This window comes from Ctenopharyngodon idella, chromosome 9 (assembly GCF_019924925.1).
Source record: "Ctenopharyngodon idella isolate HZGC_01 chromosome 9, HZGC01, whole genome shotgun sequence".
Classification (NCBI taxonomy): Eukaryota; Metazoa; Chordata; class Actinopteri; order Cypriniformes; family Xenocyprididae; genus Ctenopharyngodon; species Ctenopharyngodon idella.
Window position 1 is genome coordinate 13,075,379 of NC_067228.1, and position 22,047 is coordinate 13,097,425.

Sequence of the window (22,047 nt, forward strand, 5' to 3'; positions counted from 1 at the left end):
CCATACTAAAGTGTTATTATGACTGAAGTAAATGGTGCAGAAAATTTGATCACAGGAATAAAGTGCATTTATAACATTACAATAGAGAACAATTATTTTAAAGTGTAATAATATTTCTTGGGCTGCAACTAACAATAATTTTGATTATCGATTATTATTTTTTCGATTAATCGGGTGAAAATCAAAAAATTATTATATATTAAAAAAATGTTTTAAATTAAAAAATAATTTTAATCCATTATTTTAAACAATGTTAATGCTGTCCTCCAAACAATGTGTAATATATGAAAACAAATATAGTGAATGTAATGTATGTAGGCTATGCTGTATATGCATTATTAGCAAAAAAAGGGTTAAAATACAAACATTACATTCTAAACCTAAAAACAACTGATTGCAAATGATAATAAACAAAAGCACAAACTGTTAACTTGTACAAGATGTGAGGAACACACACATTCACTCCTTTGAACATAGGACTAAATATATTACATTAATGGGCTGTACAAACAATAGTACCTTTATACCAATAGTACCTTTACTGCCACTGCTCTAATAAATATGACTACTTGTGTTACATGTGTATTTTAAATCCAACACTTAATTTTTTAACAAAAAATATTTTAGCAAAATGTGTATTTTAGTCAGAATTATTGCACTCATTCATTGAAGTCTGTGAAGTTTAACAAGACGCTTGTTGTCAGAATATGCTAAATGTAAATACTCGTGGGAATTTCTAACATTTACAGATAAGGATATAACCATAAAATGTAAGTAATGTGGTGAGGAAAACATGTGTCACAGGCATTAAACGGCACACGCATCTGTCAAAGCACGACAGGGAAAGGCACAGTAAATGAAGCGCTTATATAAATATAAAGCATTCTCAGGTTTCGGACAAGCTATTTTTCATATGCATTTTGTCCATAGAAAATGGTTATTCACTGCTGTAAAGCTGCATGACTGGCTGATGGTTTCCTGGACACAGTGCGCAGACGCGGCTAATCGATAATCAAATTCGTTGTTGATTATTTTCATTATAGATGATAATTGATTTAATCAATTAGTTGTTGCAGCCCTAAATATTTCACAATCTTACCATTTTAGCTGTATTTTGATTGAAGAAATGCATCCTCAATTCAAAAACATCAAAGTTTTGAATGACTGTGAATTTGAATATTGATGATTTCTCCATTAATGCTGATAAAATAAAAATTATTATCGGCTTATAAGTATCGGCCTGAGTTTTAATATTGGTGCATTCCTAGTGAAAATGCCAAAAGTGGATCTATTGTTCAGTTCCACTGATAGCAAGGCACAGACCACATGCATCAGAAGTTAACAGATCCATTCTGTCTTCGCTAACAGGATGAACTGCAGTTTAGAAAGGCAGCACAGGCCCACTCGCAACGTGAGTTTGGTCTGTTTTTGTTGCTTTTTGCTTCTAGAACAATACTTGTAGCATGTGAGGTGGCGTGTGTGATCCACACACTCTTCTTCACATGCAAACTACCTGTGACCTGTGATCAACTCTCACATAGATGAGAGATGATGTTATGATGAAGCCATCCACTCTTTCTCTGTCTCTCTCACCTCCTACTTCTTTCTGCTGTCAGCCCACACAATTACGTTGCACAACAGCTCACACACATACAGACAAATCTTGTTACACAATATACACATTTTGGTTTCCAGTCTTCGAATTGGGACACACAAAGACACAGAAACACAAACTTATATGACACACACACACACACACACACACACAGGTTTGTTTTGCTATCAAAGTGAGGACATTCCATAGGTGTAATGGTTTTTATACTGTACAAACTGTACATTCTATCCCCCTACACGCCCCCTACCCCTAAACCTACCCATCACAGAAAACATTGTTTAGTATGTTTTTAAAGCTATGAGGACTCATGAAATGTCCTCATAAAACATGTTTACATTGTAATACCAGTGTAATATCCATGTCATTATACAAATTTGTGTCCTCATAAATCATGAAAACAAGCACACACACAACACAAACCATCTTCCACATGATAGCATTTTCATAAATGTGAGCATGCAAGCACAAATCCTCTCTCTGACAAGCTCTCTCTGAGTCATGTCTTTTGTTACGGACGGTCAGGGTTTAATTTTAGTGCGCCAACTGCTAATAGGATCGAAGTGTAAAGAGATAGTCTCAAGCATTTTTGGCAAATAATCTCATGTTCAGTTTTTTTTCCTCTGTGGTGCTTGTATGTTAATGTTTGGTGGGTGGATTATGAGATAAAACCTACACACAAATATTCCAACCCCCAAATATTGGGTATGTGTAGGAGTGTGTCTTACTTCTGGGCAACAACACTTGGATAAACATTATGCATTAAAGATGCATTACATCAACACCTTTCAGAGTGTTTGCTAACGCACCATGGCAACAACCTGCCACCCATTACAAAGCTCAAACACTCATTGATAGAACCTGAAAGGAAGAAATGCGAAATGCATCTGCCACAAAGGGTCTTTGCTGTTTATATTAACGTAACAGTCTTATGTGTAAAAAATCTAGCCTATAGCAGTTTGTTGCCATGGGTTTTCTCTATTTTCAGGTGTCAGAGATTTGCATGCAACAGCCCTAACAGATACTATTTTCTCAAATATTTTCTCAATTTTCCATGAAATTATAGCCACTTGACTAGTTGACAAGTCGAGAAGACTTTACAAACATATATAGGCTTTTTTTTTTTTTTTTTTAGAAACAACAGTTGTAAAGATAAAAAAGATTAGCAAACAATCAAGGAATATATAATCATGTAATCAATAAAAATGTAAGTGTAGTCTTAATTTAAGAATTTAAAAATTTAATATAATCCAATTACAAGTACTTCATTTTTGGAATCTGATTATGTAATCCAAATTACATGGAATCAGTTACTACCCAGCACAGTGCATCAACAAACATAAACAAATTGAACCTTATCGTAAAGTATTACAAACTAAATCATTACTGTTCAGACACTATTGGGGCCAGTTAATGAGGATTTCTAAAAAAGACTTGTGTGTGACTTAATGGGGGCATCTCTGTCCTGAGGCTTTTGGCTCAGTACCGTTGTAGGGCTTTTCAACCTATGCCATATTTCTGTAGGTTTTTTAAGAGTGTCACAGCATTGCATGATAGTTCTGAATGGATTTTATTGCAAATTTGATGCTGTGACAGACTTTAAAGGGTTAGTACACCCAAAAGATAAAAGATTAAGATATTTTTGATGAAATCCGAGGGTATCTGATCCACACATAGGCAGCAATGACATTGCACCTTTTGAGGTCCAGAAAGCTACTAAAAACATCGTTAAAACCGGCGATGTGACTACAGTGGTTCAACCTTAATATTATGAAGCGACAAGAATACTTTTTGTTTGCAAAAACAAAACAAAAATAACGTCTAAGCAAAAATAAGCCAAGCAAGTTCACACTTTTTGACCACATCATGTCATGCTTTTTCTTTAGCTCACATCTTTGGTTTATTTTTGTTTTTACTTCAGTCATTATGGATATCGTTCCATAGTTCACAACTAACTTCAGCATATATTTAGTTTGCTAGCACATGAACCTTTATTTATGGTTTTACAGTGTCTGTAACAAGTCACTTGTGACAAGACTGTGACAAGACTGTGTAAAGATTATAATATTTATTAAAAACTTTAGCCTGCAAGCTAGTTGTCCGAAACTCTTGTTGGATAACATTATTTTGTTAATCTAGCTGGCTTGTTACTTAACCTATCAGTCATTTTGATAGCCAGTGTTTGGTTTTGGTGCAAATGTGATATTTTTTTCTTCTTGGATATCATCAGAAAATGTGATGTTTATAAGATTTATATAGCATGTATGAATGCTTACATTTACAGTTATGTATCAGACAGCTATGACAAGCACACATTATTTGTATGCTTAATTCATGTAATGTACTTACACAACCCATCTTTTTTGTATGTTTGGTATCTGAGAAATTAAATGAGTAATATATATATATATATATATATATATATATATAAAATATTCAGTATATTTCTTATTAAATATTGCTTTTGTGGGCCAATTTAAAGAAATGTAGAAGAGAACACAATAAACAAACTAAAGTTAAAAAACAGTTGTCGTAAAAAGCAAAACGGGGACAAACCAAATACAGAATTAATGGTCAATTTTCCAATTAAACTTTTCACTCATGTCATGTTGTTTTAATAATACAGTTTGTAATAAAATATTTAATATTAAGTAAATACATTTTTACTGGTGTCAGATTTTTGGACCACACTGTAGTTCTTAATAAACAGGTCACTGCACATTGCATCTGGCAAATTAGGCCACGTGTAACTCTGTCGGAAGTGACTGAAGTGCAGGTCAAGTCAAGTCATGAAACACCACTTCACGTGTATCTTTGTCACCCTGCTGGAGTAATTGTCAAAAATGTCAGTTATACTCTCCATCGCTTAGTTAGAAAGCATCTTATATTTTTTGATATTAGAATCATATAAATGTCCAATCAAAGCATTATGAGATTTCTATGCAGGCAGTACCCAAACAGGTTTTCATGTGTTTGGGAAGGGGTGTGTAAATGTGTGTGTGTTTCCCATGTTTCTCCAGGAGGAAATGGCCTTTTCTGCACATGTTATCATACAATGAGCCAGGGAGGAGACAACATCCTGCCTCTGTCTTACAGAACAAACCTGTGTTATGCTGGTATACAGTTAGAAAGATGAATTAAATTGGGGGCATCTGACCAAAATCATCATCATAATCAGAACATCATCATCAACCTGGTTCATTATCACACCCTGTCTTTTGTTTTAAACTAATATTGTAGACACAACTCCATATGTTATTAAATGTTATTTTGAGTGCCTTGGATTATCATTGTTTTTACAAGTTGAACCATCCCTTACACCCAAAGAGCACCGAGATAAGGAACTCATACCCCGTGCAGCACTTCTTTTGCATTTTTGATTTCGACAACTCCATATGTTGTCAAAATATTTCAAACAGTATTTAAATGTGATAAATTGCTTCTTTTATTTAGGACAATAAAAAACCCTCCTATTACCTAGAACTACGTACACCTCATTCAAAAGTTTGGTTTGGTAAGATTTTTTAATGTTTTTAACATCTCTTATGCTCACCAAGGCTGCATTTATTTGATCAAGTTACATTAAATAATAATATTGTGAAATGTTATTAAAATATAAAATAACACTTTTCTATTTTAACATATTTTAAAAAAAAATTGTAATTATCAGCCATTACTCCAGTCTTCAGTGTCACATGATCCTTTAGAAATCATTCTAATATGCTGATTTGGTGCCCAAGAAACATTTCTTATTATTATCAAATTTATGCTGCTTAATATTTTTGTGGAAACTGTGATACATTTTTTTTTTCACGATTCTTTGATGAATAGGAAGTTCAAAACAACAGTATATTTTTGAAATAATCTTTTGTAACATTATGAATGTCTGAACTGTCACTTTTGATCAATTTAATGTAACCTTGCTGACCCCAAACTTTTGAACATTAGTATTCGTAAATATCTCTTATAAGATCCATATTGTATTTGCCTGTTAAATGGTGACCTGTTCAGTTTAATATAAGGTAGTATGTACAGACACCAGCTGTTTGTGTCCTTGAGACTGTGAAATTACCCAGATTCATCTGCCCTACATACACTCTGAGACACTCACTTTATCAGAGCTCCACCCCGACACCAGAAAGAGGGTCAAAGTGTGTGTGTACTGATGAAGGTGATATGCTTGTAGTATATATTTTATTAATGGATAATTCTCTTGATCTTTGAGTTAATCTTTAAATATGTTTTATAGTTAGACAGCAGGGAAAGGGTTTTGTGGGGTTTCTTTAAATGGATATGTGTGTGTGTTTTGTGGGGTATTGAAAACGCTATTGAATGCATACTCACTTTCAAGATCATGCAAATTCATGCATACTCTAAAGAGAGCAGCAGTACTGACTGCATATTTTACAAGATAAGATATTTGCCAATAACACTCAGGATCTGTTGCGCACCAGATCCTCCACCATTGTCTTGTCAGTCATCTCATCTCTCCTTACTCTCGTCACGTGATAAGTTAAATCTGATTCCTGCTACACTGTGCTTCGACTCTGCAGCTTGTGCTGTATGGAACAGAGCAGATGCTTTCAGTTAATTGTAGTGTCTGTTGTAAGTAATGTAATCAGTGTATGGCTGAACACCATGTAACACAGACTACCGCAGCATGCATAGTGTATGTATGTGGTGGGGACAGATGGACTGAGCATGCTAATCAGGTCATCATATGGTAGAATAAATCAGACCTCCAAGCTCAGGGTGTAAAATGCATTGATGCATTGATCTGAAAATAAAAAAAAAGTGCATTGATTACACAATTTAAAAATCATTTATTTATGATAATAATACCCATTACACAATGCATTATGATTTGATTCCTTATCTAAAATACTATTTAACAATTAGCAACTAACTGAAATGTGACTAGACTGAATCAAACTGAAAATATTAGATTTCTTAAAGGTAGGGTAGGCAATTGCATAGAGGCTAGTAATAGCAAGTTAGCTTTAAAAACATGAGATCCCAGCCACCCTCCATTCAGAGTGCTCTCCAAAGCCACGCCTCCTTCAAAACACATGAACGCACACAGCAGATTATGCAAAGCATCACGAGAGATGATGTTAAATTACCTTATGTCTCAAACCACATAACATTACAATAATAATGAACGTATACAACTTACAGGGCTCTTACTTGTACCACCTGACTGCTGCAGATTTATTTTGGCGTTGATAGTGTTGACATAGAAACACATAAATCTGAGTCTGAGGATGTGAACAGCTCCAGGTAGAATGTCACAGGTTGCTATCAGGTTGCTATAATAGTCCTTAATGCCATCGTGTTATTGCAGTAAGGACTATTATTGATTGCTTCTCAGGATGTGAAGAGAGTTTCAACCAGTATAACACAAAGCGTTTATAAAACAAATTGCCTACCCTACTTTTAATGCATAATAAAGAATCATAAACAAATTGAATCATTGTCAGAGCAAATGTGGCACACCAGTAATTTTTTCCCAAATAAAATTTCATGTTAGCATGTTGCTAAGCTAACGATCAGCCTGTCAGACACAAAGCATTTGAAAAAAAAAATCTGTTGTAAAGCAAATGAAAGCAAATGAGCTGTTTTGTTTTGTTTTTAATGGAATATTGCAGTATTTATTATAAATTATTTTTTGCACATAATTATTTTTTTTTAAATTCACATGTCACTCAGATGAGATCGCAGCAATAGCAAACGACAATGATCCAATCAAACAAAATCATGTCCTGTCCTACATTTCTGTTTCATTTGGATATATCCAGTATAACACAAAAGCGTTTATAAAACAAATTGCCTATCTAAGTAAAGCCGACATGAAATGGAAAATGTGATGCTTCCCAAATGTGATGTATATATACGATTTTACTGTTTTATTATTTTTGGTATAAAATAAATTCACATTACAACAGATTGAGATCCTCTCACTCCCTCCGTGATGAGCAATATGTATAAATGAAAGCACTGCTGTGATTTCCTGTTTGTATTGCCTGCTGGTCCAGAGATCTCTGCTCAACTGTGAGCTTTGATGGTCTGTTTCTTTCCTCACATGTTCTTATTACTTCTGACTTCAGGATGTGCAAAAACACACACTCCACCCATCCAGTGTGAATCAGGGTGCCGCTGTCTGTCATACAGAAACAGATTGCTTATTCAACAGAACTCAAAGAGCACACTTACACACACACCGTCACGCTGAGAGTGGGCACACAGAGGAACGCTGAGTGGCAGAAATGCACAAGCACAAATGAATCACTCCAGTTGTACATGCATTTAACTGTTGTGCACACTTGGTATAAATTTAAGTCAGAACCATCTGTTTGATTACATACTGTAAATAAGTGCACACACGCTCAGCTGATTATTTCAGCTGTAAGCCGCAGGATGAGGCCACACCCAGAGTAGCATAATGACAGACTGTGTTTCTACATCCTTTTCCCACTTCAGAGACATAGAGTGTTTAAGTGAAAGAATGAGGGATAAATGAAGGAAGAAAAGGTATAATCAGCTTAATGAAAACTTCACTCACTCATTCAGAAGTATGTCTGGGTCTCTGTATAAGATAATGCTATTTCAAAATCTTACCCCAAGCCAAATACTGTAGGGTACAGAATACAACTGTATATGTATGTATATGTAAATATACACTACACATTTTTTTGTAGTTTTTACTGAAAATTACTGTAAAAATGCTACAGTGAAAGTTCATTGGTTAACTATAAGTTATCATACAATATATGGTAAAAGTTAATTGTTTAACATCACATTATTTTACTGTATAATTCTGTCAAAAGAGTAAAAGAACATTCCCATACGTCCCTGGCTGCGTGACACATCACAATTATATTTTATATAAAATATTTAGTTCTCATTTTTTGTTATCAGTAATGTAGATTAGGGCTGTTTTGCGTTACATTTTCTGTTATTTAATGTATATTGTATTATTATTTCACTGTTGTTTGTTATTTTGATGGTGTGTATGATCCTGTGCACCGTCTATACAAGCATTGGCCACTTAACAACGAACTCTGATTCATCATATGGCTTTCCATTTTACCATCTGTATTATTGTGGTGGTTATCAGTACATTTTAGAATAAAGAAGAATAAATAGACATCATTAATAAAATGTATATCTATAAATTGTAAAATATACAGGCACCAGTATGATATCCCGTAATACCTGAAACATTGTCACCATATTTTTTATGGTGAATTTCTTAGCTGCAATATATATATATATTCAAATACACATCTAGTAAAGTAATCTAGCTGGCTAGTGGCTAACATAGATGAGGTTGTTGAGAGTATCAGTTAAAGTGCCCCTATTATGGCATTTGAAAGGTTCCTATTTTTGTTTTGGAAGTCCCCAACAACAGGTTTAAAAGCATTCAAGGTCAAAAAACACTATAACTGACCCTTCGCAAAGACCTGCCCCCCTTAGTTACTGTTGCTTTGTCCGACAAGCCATGGCACTGTCACGCCACACAGAGTGAAAAATACATCGCGGAGCAAAGAGGACACTGCCAACACGTCGACAGACAAGACAGAGCAGGTTACTTATGATATTAAACAAAGTCCCAGCTTTCAAATTGTGTAATTGTTTTAAGAAATTCGAACAATAAAAACTCTTTAATGTGTCGTGACAGATTGCTGTAGCGTTTCAGCTCAAGTGGCTCGTGAACCGATCATCTCTTCCTTCTAGTTAATTCATAGCATCAAATAAACATGAATCAACATGAGAAGGAATGTTGTTTCAAATGCGGAAAGACGTCAGTACACACCATTTTTCAAGTTCAAGTCCACCAAGGTTAATCTTCTAACTCCTGACTGCTTTGTCGGACAAAATGGCGGATTTGGCGTTATGATTGGTTAGATCGCTTGTCAATAAGACTCCCGGCGAAGGGTCAATTGTCTTATAATATGCATTTATTTTTTGAATTTCATAATAAAATGGACGTCATTTGAAGTCTGAGACTTTGCTTCATATCAAAAGCAACAAAGCACAAAGATTATTGCGATTTATTGGATGGGAGGCGCGCTACACGTTGTGTTCATTCATCAACTGAAAACAGACTAGACTAATCGATTCTTGGGATTTAAGAATCGATATCGATTCGTAAAAATAAGAATCGATTAAAATCGAGAAATAGATTTTTTTTTTTTTTTTTTTTTACCCAGCCCTAATCATAATATAACTTTTCTTTGTTCACTTGTTTAAATCTGCAGCAGTTAATCATATTTTTGGCGATTATCAAAACTTTTGACAGGATAGTCTGAATCAAAAAATCCTTTTTGTTGAAACCTGCTATGTTGAGTTAATATTTCAAGTGGATCCTTTACTAACACTTATTGGTTATCGTAGTTCAGTGTTGTTGCAGTACAGGCTCTCATTACAGACCTACATTTCCCAGAATCCTCTTACATCGCAGTGTTCCCTTGACAGCTCATGTGTTGACTGTGTTGACATAGAGCTCACATTCAGGCTCATTCTCTTCTATTCTTCTCTCCTGTTCTATTTCTTATGTGTCTGTTTACTGTTATATTATCTTAATAAACCTACACACACACATGTACACGCTCTTGCAGAAAGAGATTTTTGTGTGTGTGTGTGCTTTTCGTTGGGGTTAGTCTGATAATCCATGCCATCTGTGCCATCTCGATGCCCATTGTGTGCTCTGAACAGAACAAACAGCCTCAACACGGACCACTGTTACAGCTCAGCAAGACAGAGAGACAATTCACACAGAGACAGATCAGAGATGAGAGACCATGAGAGCCATGTCTGTACGACTAAGAAAATCATGAGTCTGTGAAGAGGTTCTGACTGTTACTCTGTAGAAAAAAGATCAAACATCAGAACAGCTTTTCTTCTAGCTCTGCAGCACATCACGCGGGCATGTTTTCTTGTGTTTCCGGGTCTGTGTTTTGTCTTCTGTCTCTCTCTTTCTTGGCTGTACCTGACTTACAGTAGTCCATGTGGAAGGGACGCTCAGTTGCCTGGAGTGTGTGTTTTGTAGTTGGTCTTATAGGCTTATCTGTATGCTGCAGATTTGACCTACAGGCCTGAAATCATTAAGTTATTATTCATCCCTCTGTGTTTTGATCTTTTCCCAAGCTGAGACTGGACTGAAGTGACAGGCCTGTTTGGTGGCACACATAGCTTAATAAGTTGTCCAATCATATTTTCCTTTCCGTAAACTAATACTCTGATGTTTAATAGTAATAAGCACTGGTTGCCCTTTGCCCATAGTGGTTGCCTCTAGCACATCAGTTGTTCTGTCAGCCTGTAACCAAGACACATCTAGGTTATCTGCCATGTTCACTCCAGTGTTTGAGGTGAAGAGCTTTGTGGGCTGTTTTAATAGCACTTAAAATGTAATGGCTACAACATACAGATCTTTTAAATAATAAAGGTTTGGACAAATATTTTTAGACCTTTGTAATTTGTCAGTCATGACATAAGGGAACCTACCAGTTGAGAAACACTGGTACAAAAGTATATAGAGTATAGTGTGTCCAATCTCGGTCCTGCAGAGTTTGGCTCCAGCTTGCTGAAAGTTTCTAGTATGCCTAGTTGATTAGCTGGTTCAGGTGTGTTTAATTGGGGTTGGAGCTGATCTCTGCAGGACAGTGGCCCTCCAGGAGCTGGACTGGACACCCCTGGTATATAGTCTTAAAATCTTAAAAGTATATTTTTAATATTTTATATTAACTATTATTTTATATTTAACTGCAAAAACTATATTAAGTGTACTTAGAGTACATTTTTATGATTATGTTTCTGAACACACGTAAGTACACTTTTAGAAAGTGCACTTTATAATAGTCAAATATAAAAATGTCAATGTTTTGTTTTAGAGCACATTTTAAATAATTGTTTTAATAGTCTTTTATTGTTCTTTAAAGAAGTACACTTATTTTGATGTGTTGACTAACATACTAAAGCACATGTAAAGAACTTGATTATACTTTTAACTGTTGTGTTATTCGATATTACATTTAGGCCCGGTTTCACAGACAAGGCTTAGCCTAAGCCAGGATTAGGCCTTAGTTCAATTAGGATATTTAAGTATCTTTTATAAGCGTGCACTTGAAAAAAACATTACAGGTGTGCATCTTGAGACAAAACAATGGCAGTGACATATTTTAAGATGTCAGTACAAGTTACTTTCAGTTAAAACAGCTCAAACATGCATTTTAGTCTAGGACTAACTTAAGCCTTGTCTGTGAAACCGGGGGTTAGAGTTAATATATTTAAAATGTGTTAAATTGCAACAATAATTACAATGTGTATTTAAATACATGACATACAGCTTTCAATAAAATATAGTTTACCTTAAATGCATGTCAGTACATTTGACAGTACAGTTTAGCTCTGTTTTAAAGACAATAGAAGTAATTATGAAATTATGAATAAAGATGTACTGAAATCTTACTGAAGTGGGTCAATAAAGCACTCTAAAGTTCAGCTAACTGCATTTAATAAAACTTTAAACTATAAGGCATTTACATTTAATTTCCATTAACATGCAATTAAGTGTCTGAAAACATTATATTTAGTTCGCACATTACTAGATGTAGTATTGTTTATGTAGTAAGTACTCAAAATTGGTCCATCCCTAAAATGGATGAAAGTTTGTATCACCAGTCCAGTTATTAGTGCTTTTGATTAGTCAGTTATGGTTTGGGTATCGTGTGTTTTTTTTTTTTTAAACCTCTGAACTTCTCATTATAGGGTTAATGTTTGTAGGACTATTTCTCTAGGTCCCATCTTAGTACATTTTTGTCAAACTTGTTTGACTATATATATTGAAGTGTATTAGGGGTTCCTCATTCTTGACAGGCTTATTTAATGCATGTAAAATACTGTGTATGTGTCTCTTTTGGACTGTCCTTTACTATTAGCACTCACACAGTCTGTCATAGGGCTGTGTGTATGGTTTCCATGGAAACACTAATGCGTAGTGACAACAGGCTATAGGTCAGTGGTAGAGTTGTCATTTGTTATATCATTAAACACACACATAATGTATACAGGGAGCAAGTACTTCAGTCACACACTCATACCAAATTCAACTGCTACACAGTTTCATTAATATTACTATGAATTTGATATAAAAACATGGCCTGAAAGCAAACACCAATCACTTTGATGAAATGATCTGGTAGTTAAACCCTCACACACATTTGTTAAATGTCATCATTTAAACAATGACATCACCTTTAGGCACATGAAATGCTAACTGTGCTCAGGCACTACCAATTATGGCTTTTGAACTGAGGTGTGTGTGTGTGTGTGTGTGTGTGTGTGTGTGTGTGTGTGTTCAGGAAGGATACTTAACCTTGGGATCCCTTACTTCACACGCTTGCAGTTGTTTTTGTTAATGTTCTCTTCATTGATATCTGTTGTTATGAAAGCGCCTCCTTGTGTTTAGTTGGGGTACTACAACAACAAATGTAGCATTGAATATAATGTGAAGTTGTGCTATTTGCATTATAACTTCTCTAACCTATTTTTTAAAGTGCTAGTGTTAACTGAGCTGTCTTTTTCTCCCAGATCTGTCGAAAAATCGCTTGATTGACATCCCGTCAGAGGTGTGTCATCTGGTCTCCCTGGAAACACTGAACCTTTATCACAACTGCATTAGAAACATTCCCGATACCATCATCAGCCTTCAGTCCCTTACCTGCTTAAACATCAGGTGAACATCACACTGACATACCCACACAAATACATGTTCACAAAGAGATGAATTGCATCGTGTTGTGTCTTTAATCTCAAAATGCATTAACGTAATATATTGGGAAAATGTGAAACTTTGTAAGTATGCTCAAAAAAGCATTCCACTATACTATTCGTAGTATTTCTGCAGTATGTATATACCATCAATTTTCTGTATGTATTACCCAGATGACACACTATTAGATTTGTCATAATATACAGCTTACAGCCAGTAAGTTCTCAAGTTTGATCTGTGATAAACATTCGCAATCTCCCACCTGACGCATTATTTTATTAGACTGACTTTAAAACATTTTTTACAAATTGGATTAAAAATGCAAAAGAACCATATTTATTGCCAAGATGAAAACTGAACACCACTTGCTCAATTAAACATACAACATAAATTAAATAAAATAAATTAGTTACAACCAGAGCATACTGTGTGCTACAGTGCATGTGATGAATTTAACCTGCTATCTCAACATTTTTTACAAATTGGATTAAAAATGCAAAATAACCATATTTATTGCCAAGATGAAAACTGAACACCACTCGCTCAATTAAACTATTACTTTACATAATATTACATAACATACAGGACAACCCAAGAGTAAACTTAATGCATGACATATACTGCAGTGAAGTGAACCAAATAAACACGTTCCCCTCTGGTTGTTCTTCCTGCTTCTATTCACATCTAGTAAATGTAAATACAGCCACACACACACACACACACACACACACACTCTCTCTCTCTCTCTCTCTCTCTCTCTCTCTCTATCTCTCTCTCTTGCTCTGTTTGGGTTCTCTCTCTTCAGCCAAATGTCTCCTGCAGAAGGCCTGATATTCACACTGAGTTAATTAGCAGTGGAATTTGTTTTGTAAGAAGTTAATGAAGCACTAAGCTCTTTAACGGTTGAGAAGAGTGAATATAAACTGGAGATCAAGCAGAAACTGAAAATCAAGCAGAAAAACTGCATGAGGTCATGAAAAATGGATAAAAGTTAATCAGAATATGGAAGCGCCAAAAGAAAGTGAAAAGAGACTTGCACACAGATTTAAATGTTTTCCTTAATGATTTTTATACTTTACAAATTCTATCCCCAAAAACTAAACCTACCCATCACAGAAAACTTTCTGCATTTTTACATTTTCAAGTTCAGATATTTCTAGTATCGCCATCTTTGTGGGGACTTTTTTGTCCCCATAATGTAGGGTTTACTAGGAACATCCCCCCACCCCCCCACCCCGGACACACACACACACACACACACACACAACACACACACACACACACATATACACGTACATACATATATACACACACACTAAAAAATTATACATTTGTCTGTCATCCTCTAGTCATAACAGGCAAAGTTTGTCTAGCTATAACTTCTCATGAACCCATGAACATTTCCCTGAAGTCAGTCTTTTTCCTGTTTAATATCGAACAGACAGTAATGATGAAGTGTTACAGGAAAACAAATTATTTATCACTTATATTTGGATATGAGTCTTTTATAAGTTAATAATGCACAAAAGCCTCTTTTCAGTGCCACAGCTATTATTAATTAATTACTGTTAATAATTTTATTCTAGTAATTTCACACATATACATTTAATTATATTCACATACAGTGGGTCTAAAAGTCTGAGAATACTAGTGAAAAGGTTTTATTCTTTATTTTATTTTATTTATTTTTTTACAGATTATATTAGCATCAAAGTAATTTAAAAAAAAATAAAAAATGTTTTACCATCATTTAATTTTCAGATAAGGCATACACTTCAACACATGAGGTCCAAAAAAAGTGAATATACAATTTAGTTTTAATCCAAATGACGCATATGTGCTGAGTGAGCGATCAGCAACCAAGAGCTCTTTCTCTTTTTACCATTAGTTAACATTAGTAATATCTAATTTTACCTTCTTTGCTATTGACGAGCTCGCACGTCTGTGGCTATGCGCTCTCAATCCACTCTGCGTTTCGTTTGTCAGCTCATGCACAGCAGCTATATAGGTGTAAATATTTATTTTGTTTAACATTCTATTAATTCGATACATTTACTTATTTATACATACTCATTACTCCCTTGTATTTACTATGTCCTTATAATTACTTAACATCTTCAATGTTTCTTTTTTCCCCATGTTTTTTTTAATGTTTCTTTTATTTCCAAGGTTCAAATTATATTTTTAAATCATATTTCTAACATTTTCCCTCCCACTTTAATAAATACATTGTCATTGATCAATCAGAATGAAGTTTTCCAGATAAATATTTCTGCTTGAGGAGTAGCATTCAGAAAGATGCTGTAATGTGTTTTGTTTGAATGTTGCGGTGCTGTAGCCGGAACCAGCTGTCAGTCCTGCCAGCGTGTGTGTGTGGTCTTCCTCTGCGAGTGCTCAACGCCAGCAATAACAAACTCAACGCACTTCCAGAAAGCATTGGCCAGCTCACCAATCTCATGGAGCTGGTAGGTGTGAGCGTGTGTGCTGTACCACTGATGTCTTCATATGCATAAGATGTTTGTGATACTTGCTTTGTGTTTTATGAATATATTGCCATGTTGACTCACCCTTTCTTGACTTGGCTCATATCTGTTTATGTTGAATGTACTGCTTTTCTCTCGTTCCAGTTTTTATTCTCTGGTAGTTCTGCTCCCTGTCTTTTTTCTCTTGCTCTCTTTTGTAACCATAAATGAGAACATGCACAGACCAGGATTTGTAGGGCTATGTTAGGTGGGAAATGGCCCCTCATACTTTACAACCAAATATAGTACAAGTGCTTAGTACTTAGTGTAATGAAAGGTTTGTGCAGAAGCTTGTGTTTGAACAGAAGATAAACATGAACTCTAAATTCTTCCTCTATCTTTTTCTCATCAGGATGTAAGCTGTAATGAAATCACAGCTCTTCCACGCCACATTGGCCAACTTAAAGCTCTGAGGGAACTCAATGTGCACCGAAACCTTCTCTGTGTTCTACCAGAGGGTGAGTCTGCAGTCTGTGTGTGTGTGTGTGTATGTCTCCCTCCTCCAACCTTCTTATCTCTGCAGAAAAGATTTCACTACTCATCACATTACCCATAAAAACTTCCTCTGGTAGCTCCATAGCTACAGGAAATCTGGCCCTTGTTTGACCTCTACTCCACCAACCTTCTTATTCAGGCCCTCTCTGTGTCATACATTAAAGGGAAGTTAGTTCCCTAAAAAATGAAAATTCTGTCATCATTTACTCACCCTCATGTTGTTCTAAATCCAAAAGTCTTTCATTCACTTTCATTCCATTGAAAGTCCACGCAAACAAAATTTTATGCTTCATAATGTTCATAAAGACATTATAAATGTAATTGAAGTCTTCTGAGGAAATAAAATCACTTTATAATTATGAATAGATTAAATTTAGGCTTTTATTAAAGATATATATAAACATTGATTAACAATGATAACATTGATTCTTCTTGTACTTTTTAATGTGCTAAAGTTTCAGCAGAATAAACTTTCAATGGAGGCACAGAAAACTCTCAGATTTCATTAGAAATATCTTCATTTGTGTTTTGAAGATGAAAAAAATACATACATGTTTGGAATGATAAGAAGGTGAGTAAATGATTACAGAATTTAAAATTTTGGGTAAACTGACATGTTAATGAATGTAGTTCAGTTCTTGCAGATCGCTGTTACGACACTCATTGAGCGCATTCAGAGTGCTGCTTGAGTATTCAAAATACTAAACATCTAATGCTTTTGCTAACGCCAGTTTTAAACTCTGTTGCCCAGTCTGGCCGCTACATCCCTCCTTCATCCATGTAATTTTGGAACAACAAATTCACTACATATTGTAACAAAGCCAAAATAAAACACTCAACCTCATGTTGTACTTATATAATCTACCATTAACACAACACTTTTGTAAGTTGTTCTGAAGAAAAGTTGACTGCCAAGAACTTAGACGTAAAGTGTGGGTGTGTTCCTTTAAAAAACAGCGAGAAAAAGTGGTAAAATTTTTATGTGAGCCAAGCATTGTCTGAAACGTGGCTGGAGTTATTTCAACAGCTTACCTTGGCAAAAAAGATCTGTGGCTGAAATTTTGCAGCTGAACTAATTATTCAGCTAAATTATGCTGGCAGGTTATTTAAAAATACGTAATCTCCAAGCACATTGTGCCAAAATGACCTCATGGAGCTGAAGCTTTAATATAGATTGCCTGATAGATCAACTTTGATTTATTGCTGTCTTTTACTAAATAACCAGTAAATAACACTTATAAATGCCTGTTGAAACCCAACAAGATTTTATGTAGCTGATGTTTTTTTTTTTTTTTTTCTGAATTTAAGATGATATAGTCTAATGTGAACTTTTTATTATTGATCGTCCAAACACTGAATATCTCTTATTTGCTTTTCAAGAGCTGTTGTGTGCATGTTTTTCCCTAATGTTTTAAAGTGCCCCTATTATGCTATGTTAAAGGTTTCAAATTTGTTTTGGAAGTCTCCTACCAGGGGTGCATTAAAGCATGGGCTTCCATGGGCTGAAAGTGTTGATGGCATTTTCTTTTCATATTAGCTCTGTATAATGCCTGTAATAATGAAGTGTTGCTAGTGTTATAATGCTGCTTTGTTTATGTAACCGCTATAATTCTGTTGTTCCATAAGTACCATCTACTGGCAAAGAGTGAATTTGCATATTCACCTAAATTTGCATATTCACCTATATTTGACCCATAGACCAACAGTGTTGTAAATGTTAACCAGTGTATCAACAAGATATATTTCGAAATAAAGAATTAGCAGGAAGCTAAAATAACATTTTTATATGGTGTAGGGGGGCCTACTGTAGCCTGTAGCCCAGGGCCGTCTGGTTATCTTAAGGCATCCCTGTCTCCAAGGTTTAAAACACTTTAATTTTCTCACAATTTACATTGCAGCATCACCTCTTTTCTCACAGTGTCTGAAACGGTTTGATAAAGGATTCGGTTAGGGCTGCACGATTTATTGAACGATACGAAAAATAACATTGAAATCGCGCTTAAACATGATTCTTAATGCGATTATGAAATTCGAATTTTTATTTATTTATTTATTTATTTTTTATGCGAAGTATGGCTCCAAATGCTAATCCATCTGAAAGCACTGCGAATTTGAGTCGCTTATAATGTACATTTGAAAAAGCATCACGTGTCAAACATCTTTCCAGACATTAGAAGCATTTATTGACATCTTGTCCAACAAAAGACAACATTTAATAACATGTTTTTACTCCAAACTCACTTCATAATGACAGTTGAGCATCCTTCTGTGAGATGATGTGGCTTCTTAGACAGAATAAGGCAGTCGTGTGTTTATTAGTCATGTTTGATCAATCAAAGCGTTTCAATCTTCTGTTTATTCAGCTACAGAGATAGTATGATGTCCATAGGGATTTCCTGGAATAAGTTGTTATCTACTTCTACAGGGCATATTTGGAGTTTCTGCGCAAGAGTGCCCTCTGGCTTTCAGATGGAGAAGCATTTACTACTGATCTCAGAGCCGTACAGCTCTGACAAGCTGCGCATAAAATAATCGCAGCCTTTGCCAAATTGTATGCGGTTTAATCGCGATAACCCTAGATTCGGTCTCTTTAAACCCTTCCTACTCTGCTCTGAATGGTCAGATGGCTCAGTCTGTTGTGATTGGTCTACCACTTATTGCACATGTTGGAAACGAAAAGCCCATTACCATTTCTGAATTTCAGCTCTGGAGGCTTCTGCAGGCTTCAGCAGTGATACGAATAGTAATGATGGTGTCGGTTTTACAGTATCAATTCAAGCTTGAGTCCTCATCTTTGGAAGTGTATGCAAAGTGAGTTTGCTTTTGCAGCACTGAAAACACTGTCTTCTCACATGTCGACAACATGAACCAAACTCTTCCAGGCCTCAGCCTCAACTACAGTGTTTGAGGACATTTGTTCACAGGCAGCCAATGAAGACTGTTGGCTGGTGTTATGTAGTTTTGTTACAAACCTAGATTTATGCAGGAATTAAGACTAGAATTAATGACGACCCGTTTCAGGCAGTTCAGAATCTTTTTTTTCTTCTTCTTCTTTTAGGGGACAATAACTCCATTTATCATGCACTTTGATCTTTGAAGCTTTGCAGGCCTTTTACATTGACAAACAGCTATAGTACACACTACATGAAAGATAGTATCCAAAAAATCATAATAGGGGCACTTTAACTTTTGGCTGCCCCCTTGTTGCAAAATGTATTCCCTTTTGTGGTTTAGTAATTCTCTGTATGTGTGTGTTCTAGATTTGGCAGATTTACCCCTGGTCAAGTTTGATTTCTCCTGTAATAAGGTTTCTACTATTCCTGTCTGCTATCGAAAAATGACCCAGCTCCAATCACTACAGCTGGAGATCAATCCACTTCAGAGCCCTCCTGCACAGGTAACACACACACACACACACACACACACACACACACATTTTATACTTCAGTGCTCTCATAACCTTTTTTGGCTTTATTTTGCTGCTTTTAGATCTGCATGAAGGGCAAGATTCATATATTTAAATACCTCGCCATGGAGGCGTGTCGTAGTGACAAGATGGCCGATGCCTTGTACCTTCCTGTCACAGACCGCCTCAGCTTGACAAGGCCCACCAATGGGAGGTCAGTCCTCATGATTATCAAGTAGAATGTGTTTAAATTGTGTTTGAATTAATTTAAATTGTATTATGGTGATTATTAAATCACAAATGGAAAAATGAAGCACTATGTTCTAATATATATTTAAAGGGGTCATCACATGAGAAATCTATTTTGTCTTGATCTTTTGACTATATGTCAAAAGATCAAGACAAAATAGATTTCTCATGTATACTTCAAAGACCTCTTATATAGAGGTCTTTGTACCATTAAAACATCCTGCAAGTTTCATTGCCTAAAATGTCCTCCTTATTATAAACAAAGCATTTATTTAATCAAGCTCCAAAAACAGCTTGTTGCTTTCTGGATCACATTGAAGTTTATATATGTTTGGTAAAGAATCCTAAAAAATGACCACCACTTAATAAGAATCACATAATGAAGTGTAGTAAAATACACGAAGACCGATTTTATTTTTTATTTATTTTTTTTATTTATTTATTTTATAGGCTTTATAGACATATAGATTGAGAGTGACTCTTGAAGGACCAGCAGCACATCTTTTTGTACCACTGTTTGAAGAATTCATCTTCCAGAATCTGGCAGTAAGTTTTGGGAGTTCATTTTAAGTCCATCTTCTACGCTGAAGTCCGTCTTACAGAGATGGACTAAAAATGAACTCCCAAAACTTACTGCCAGATTCTGGAAGATGAATTCTTCAAACAGTGGTACAAGAGGATGTGGTGCTGGGGGGTCATTTTTTTAGGATTCTTTACCTAAATTAAGTTGCACTTCTGGAAACTCCAGGTAGGTTTCAGTTCTGGAAATTGGTGGCGCTGGAGACTAAAGGGTTCCTCATGGTTTCACACTTAATTATTCACTTTAATTCTTAATAATTTTGCAGTTAACATGTGTCTTTTCTTCTCTACCTGTTTGACCCTGCTGACCCAATGAGCGTTTTGCTGTCCATTGGTCATGCCTTAACTTTGCAATTTCTAGTATTGCATCCTTCTCATGAGTGTTTAATAATTTTTGACTTTTCAGTCTGATTTAAATCTCTTTTTTGGCTCATTTTGTCTGTAAAAGAAAACCTGCCTAATAATTATGCACACCTTAAAATAAGGCGTTTTTCATTTCCAGCCTTCATGAACAATTATATATCACTTATAAATGATTAAATACAAAATTAATAGTAGTTATTAAGATTGATGTGGTTTGTAATTGGTAAAATGTGACTGGAAAAAAATATGATCAGAAAATCAACTTGCATAATAATTATGGATGCAGTGTATATATAACCAAATCATGCACCGCTAGATGGGTGTATAAAAAGATCTGAATGTGGAATACAGTGTGGAATCTCACAAAAAAATCCAGGTCGTGTGTGTATGTGTGTTGGCTGTCATTATCATCCTTATCTCAGGAGAATACTTTTAATAGACTGCAGGGGGTCACTCTTCTGAGGAAGAGAGAGAGAGACCGAAAGATTTCTTTCCTTTTCTCATATGAGAGTCATAGGCTCCTTCTCTCTCTTTCTGTCCTGTGCGACCCCTAACTTCTAATCCCCCTCTTCTTTTTGTCTCAGCACTGAGGACATTGATCAGCACAAGAAACTTGACAGTGACTCTGGGGTAGGCAGTGATAATGGAGACAAACGCCTTTCTGCTACAGAGGTCAGTCTGTATGTGTGTATGCCTGTTTGAGTGGAAGAGAAGAGTGTGACCATCTTGTCTATGTTCTTTGCATGTTTGCATGTCTATTTCCATATTTATTCATCTGCTATATAGTGTTTTCATCAGTCCTGCAAATTTGAGGCAATAACACTATTAAAAGCATGTGTTAATGTGTTAGTTAGCTTATGGTTGAGCTGCGGTAGAAAACTCAGAACTGAGCTCATATGCTTTAGGGACAAAGGTCGAGCTGGTATATGACAGTTATCATGCAGCATAGAGTGTCACTCTCAGGTCAATTGTGTTTGTAAAACAGTATGTCAGTGTTTTGGTTTCTCTGTAGTGTCATGCTGGGTAGCCCCACCCATAGTGAAATCGC

At 35.4% G+C, this 22,047-nt stretch overlaps 1 protein-coding gene across 7 annotated transcripts in view; it reads left to right on the forward strand.

Moving 5' to 3' along the window:
• The window catches only part of lrch1 (leucine-rich repeats and calponin homology (CH) domain containing 1), a 47,592-nt gene that overhangs the window by 4,027 nt on the left and 21,518 nt on the right, over positions 1-22,047 (forward strand). For all 7 annotated transcript variants that reach the window (XM_051906416.1, XM_051906409.1, XM_051906413.1 and 4 more), the window contains exons 2-7: positions 13,205-13,349; positions 15,724-15,850; positions 16,260-16,365; positions 19,663-19,799; positions 19,892-20,022; positions 21,584-21,671. In XM_051906416.1, the coding sequence (XP_051762376.1) occupies positions 13,205-13,349; positions 15,724-15,850; positions 16,260-16,365; positions 19,663-19,799; positions 19,892-20,022; positions 21,584-21,671 (734 nt within the window). The remainder of the gene's footprint in view (positions 1-13,204; positions 13,350-15,723; positions 15,851-16,259; positions 16,366-19,662; positions 19,800-19,891; positions 20,023-21,583; positions 21,672-22,047) is intronic.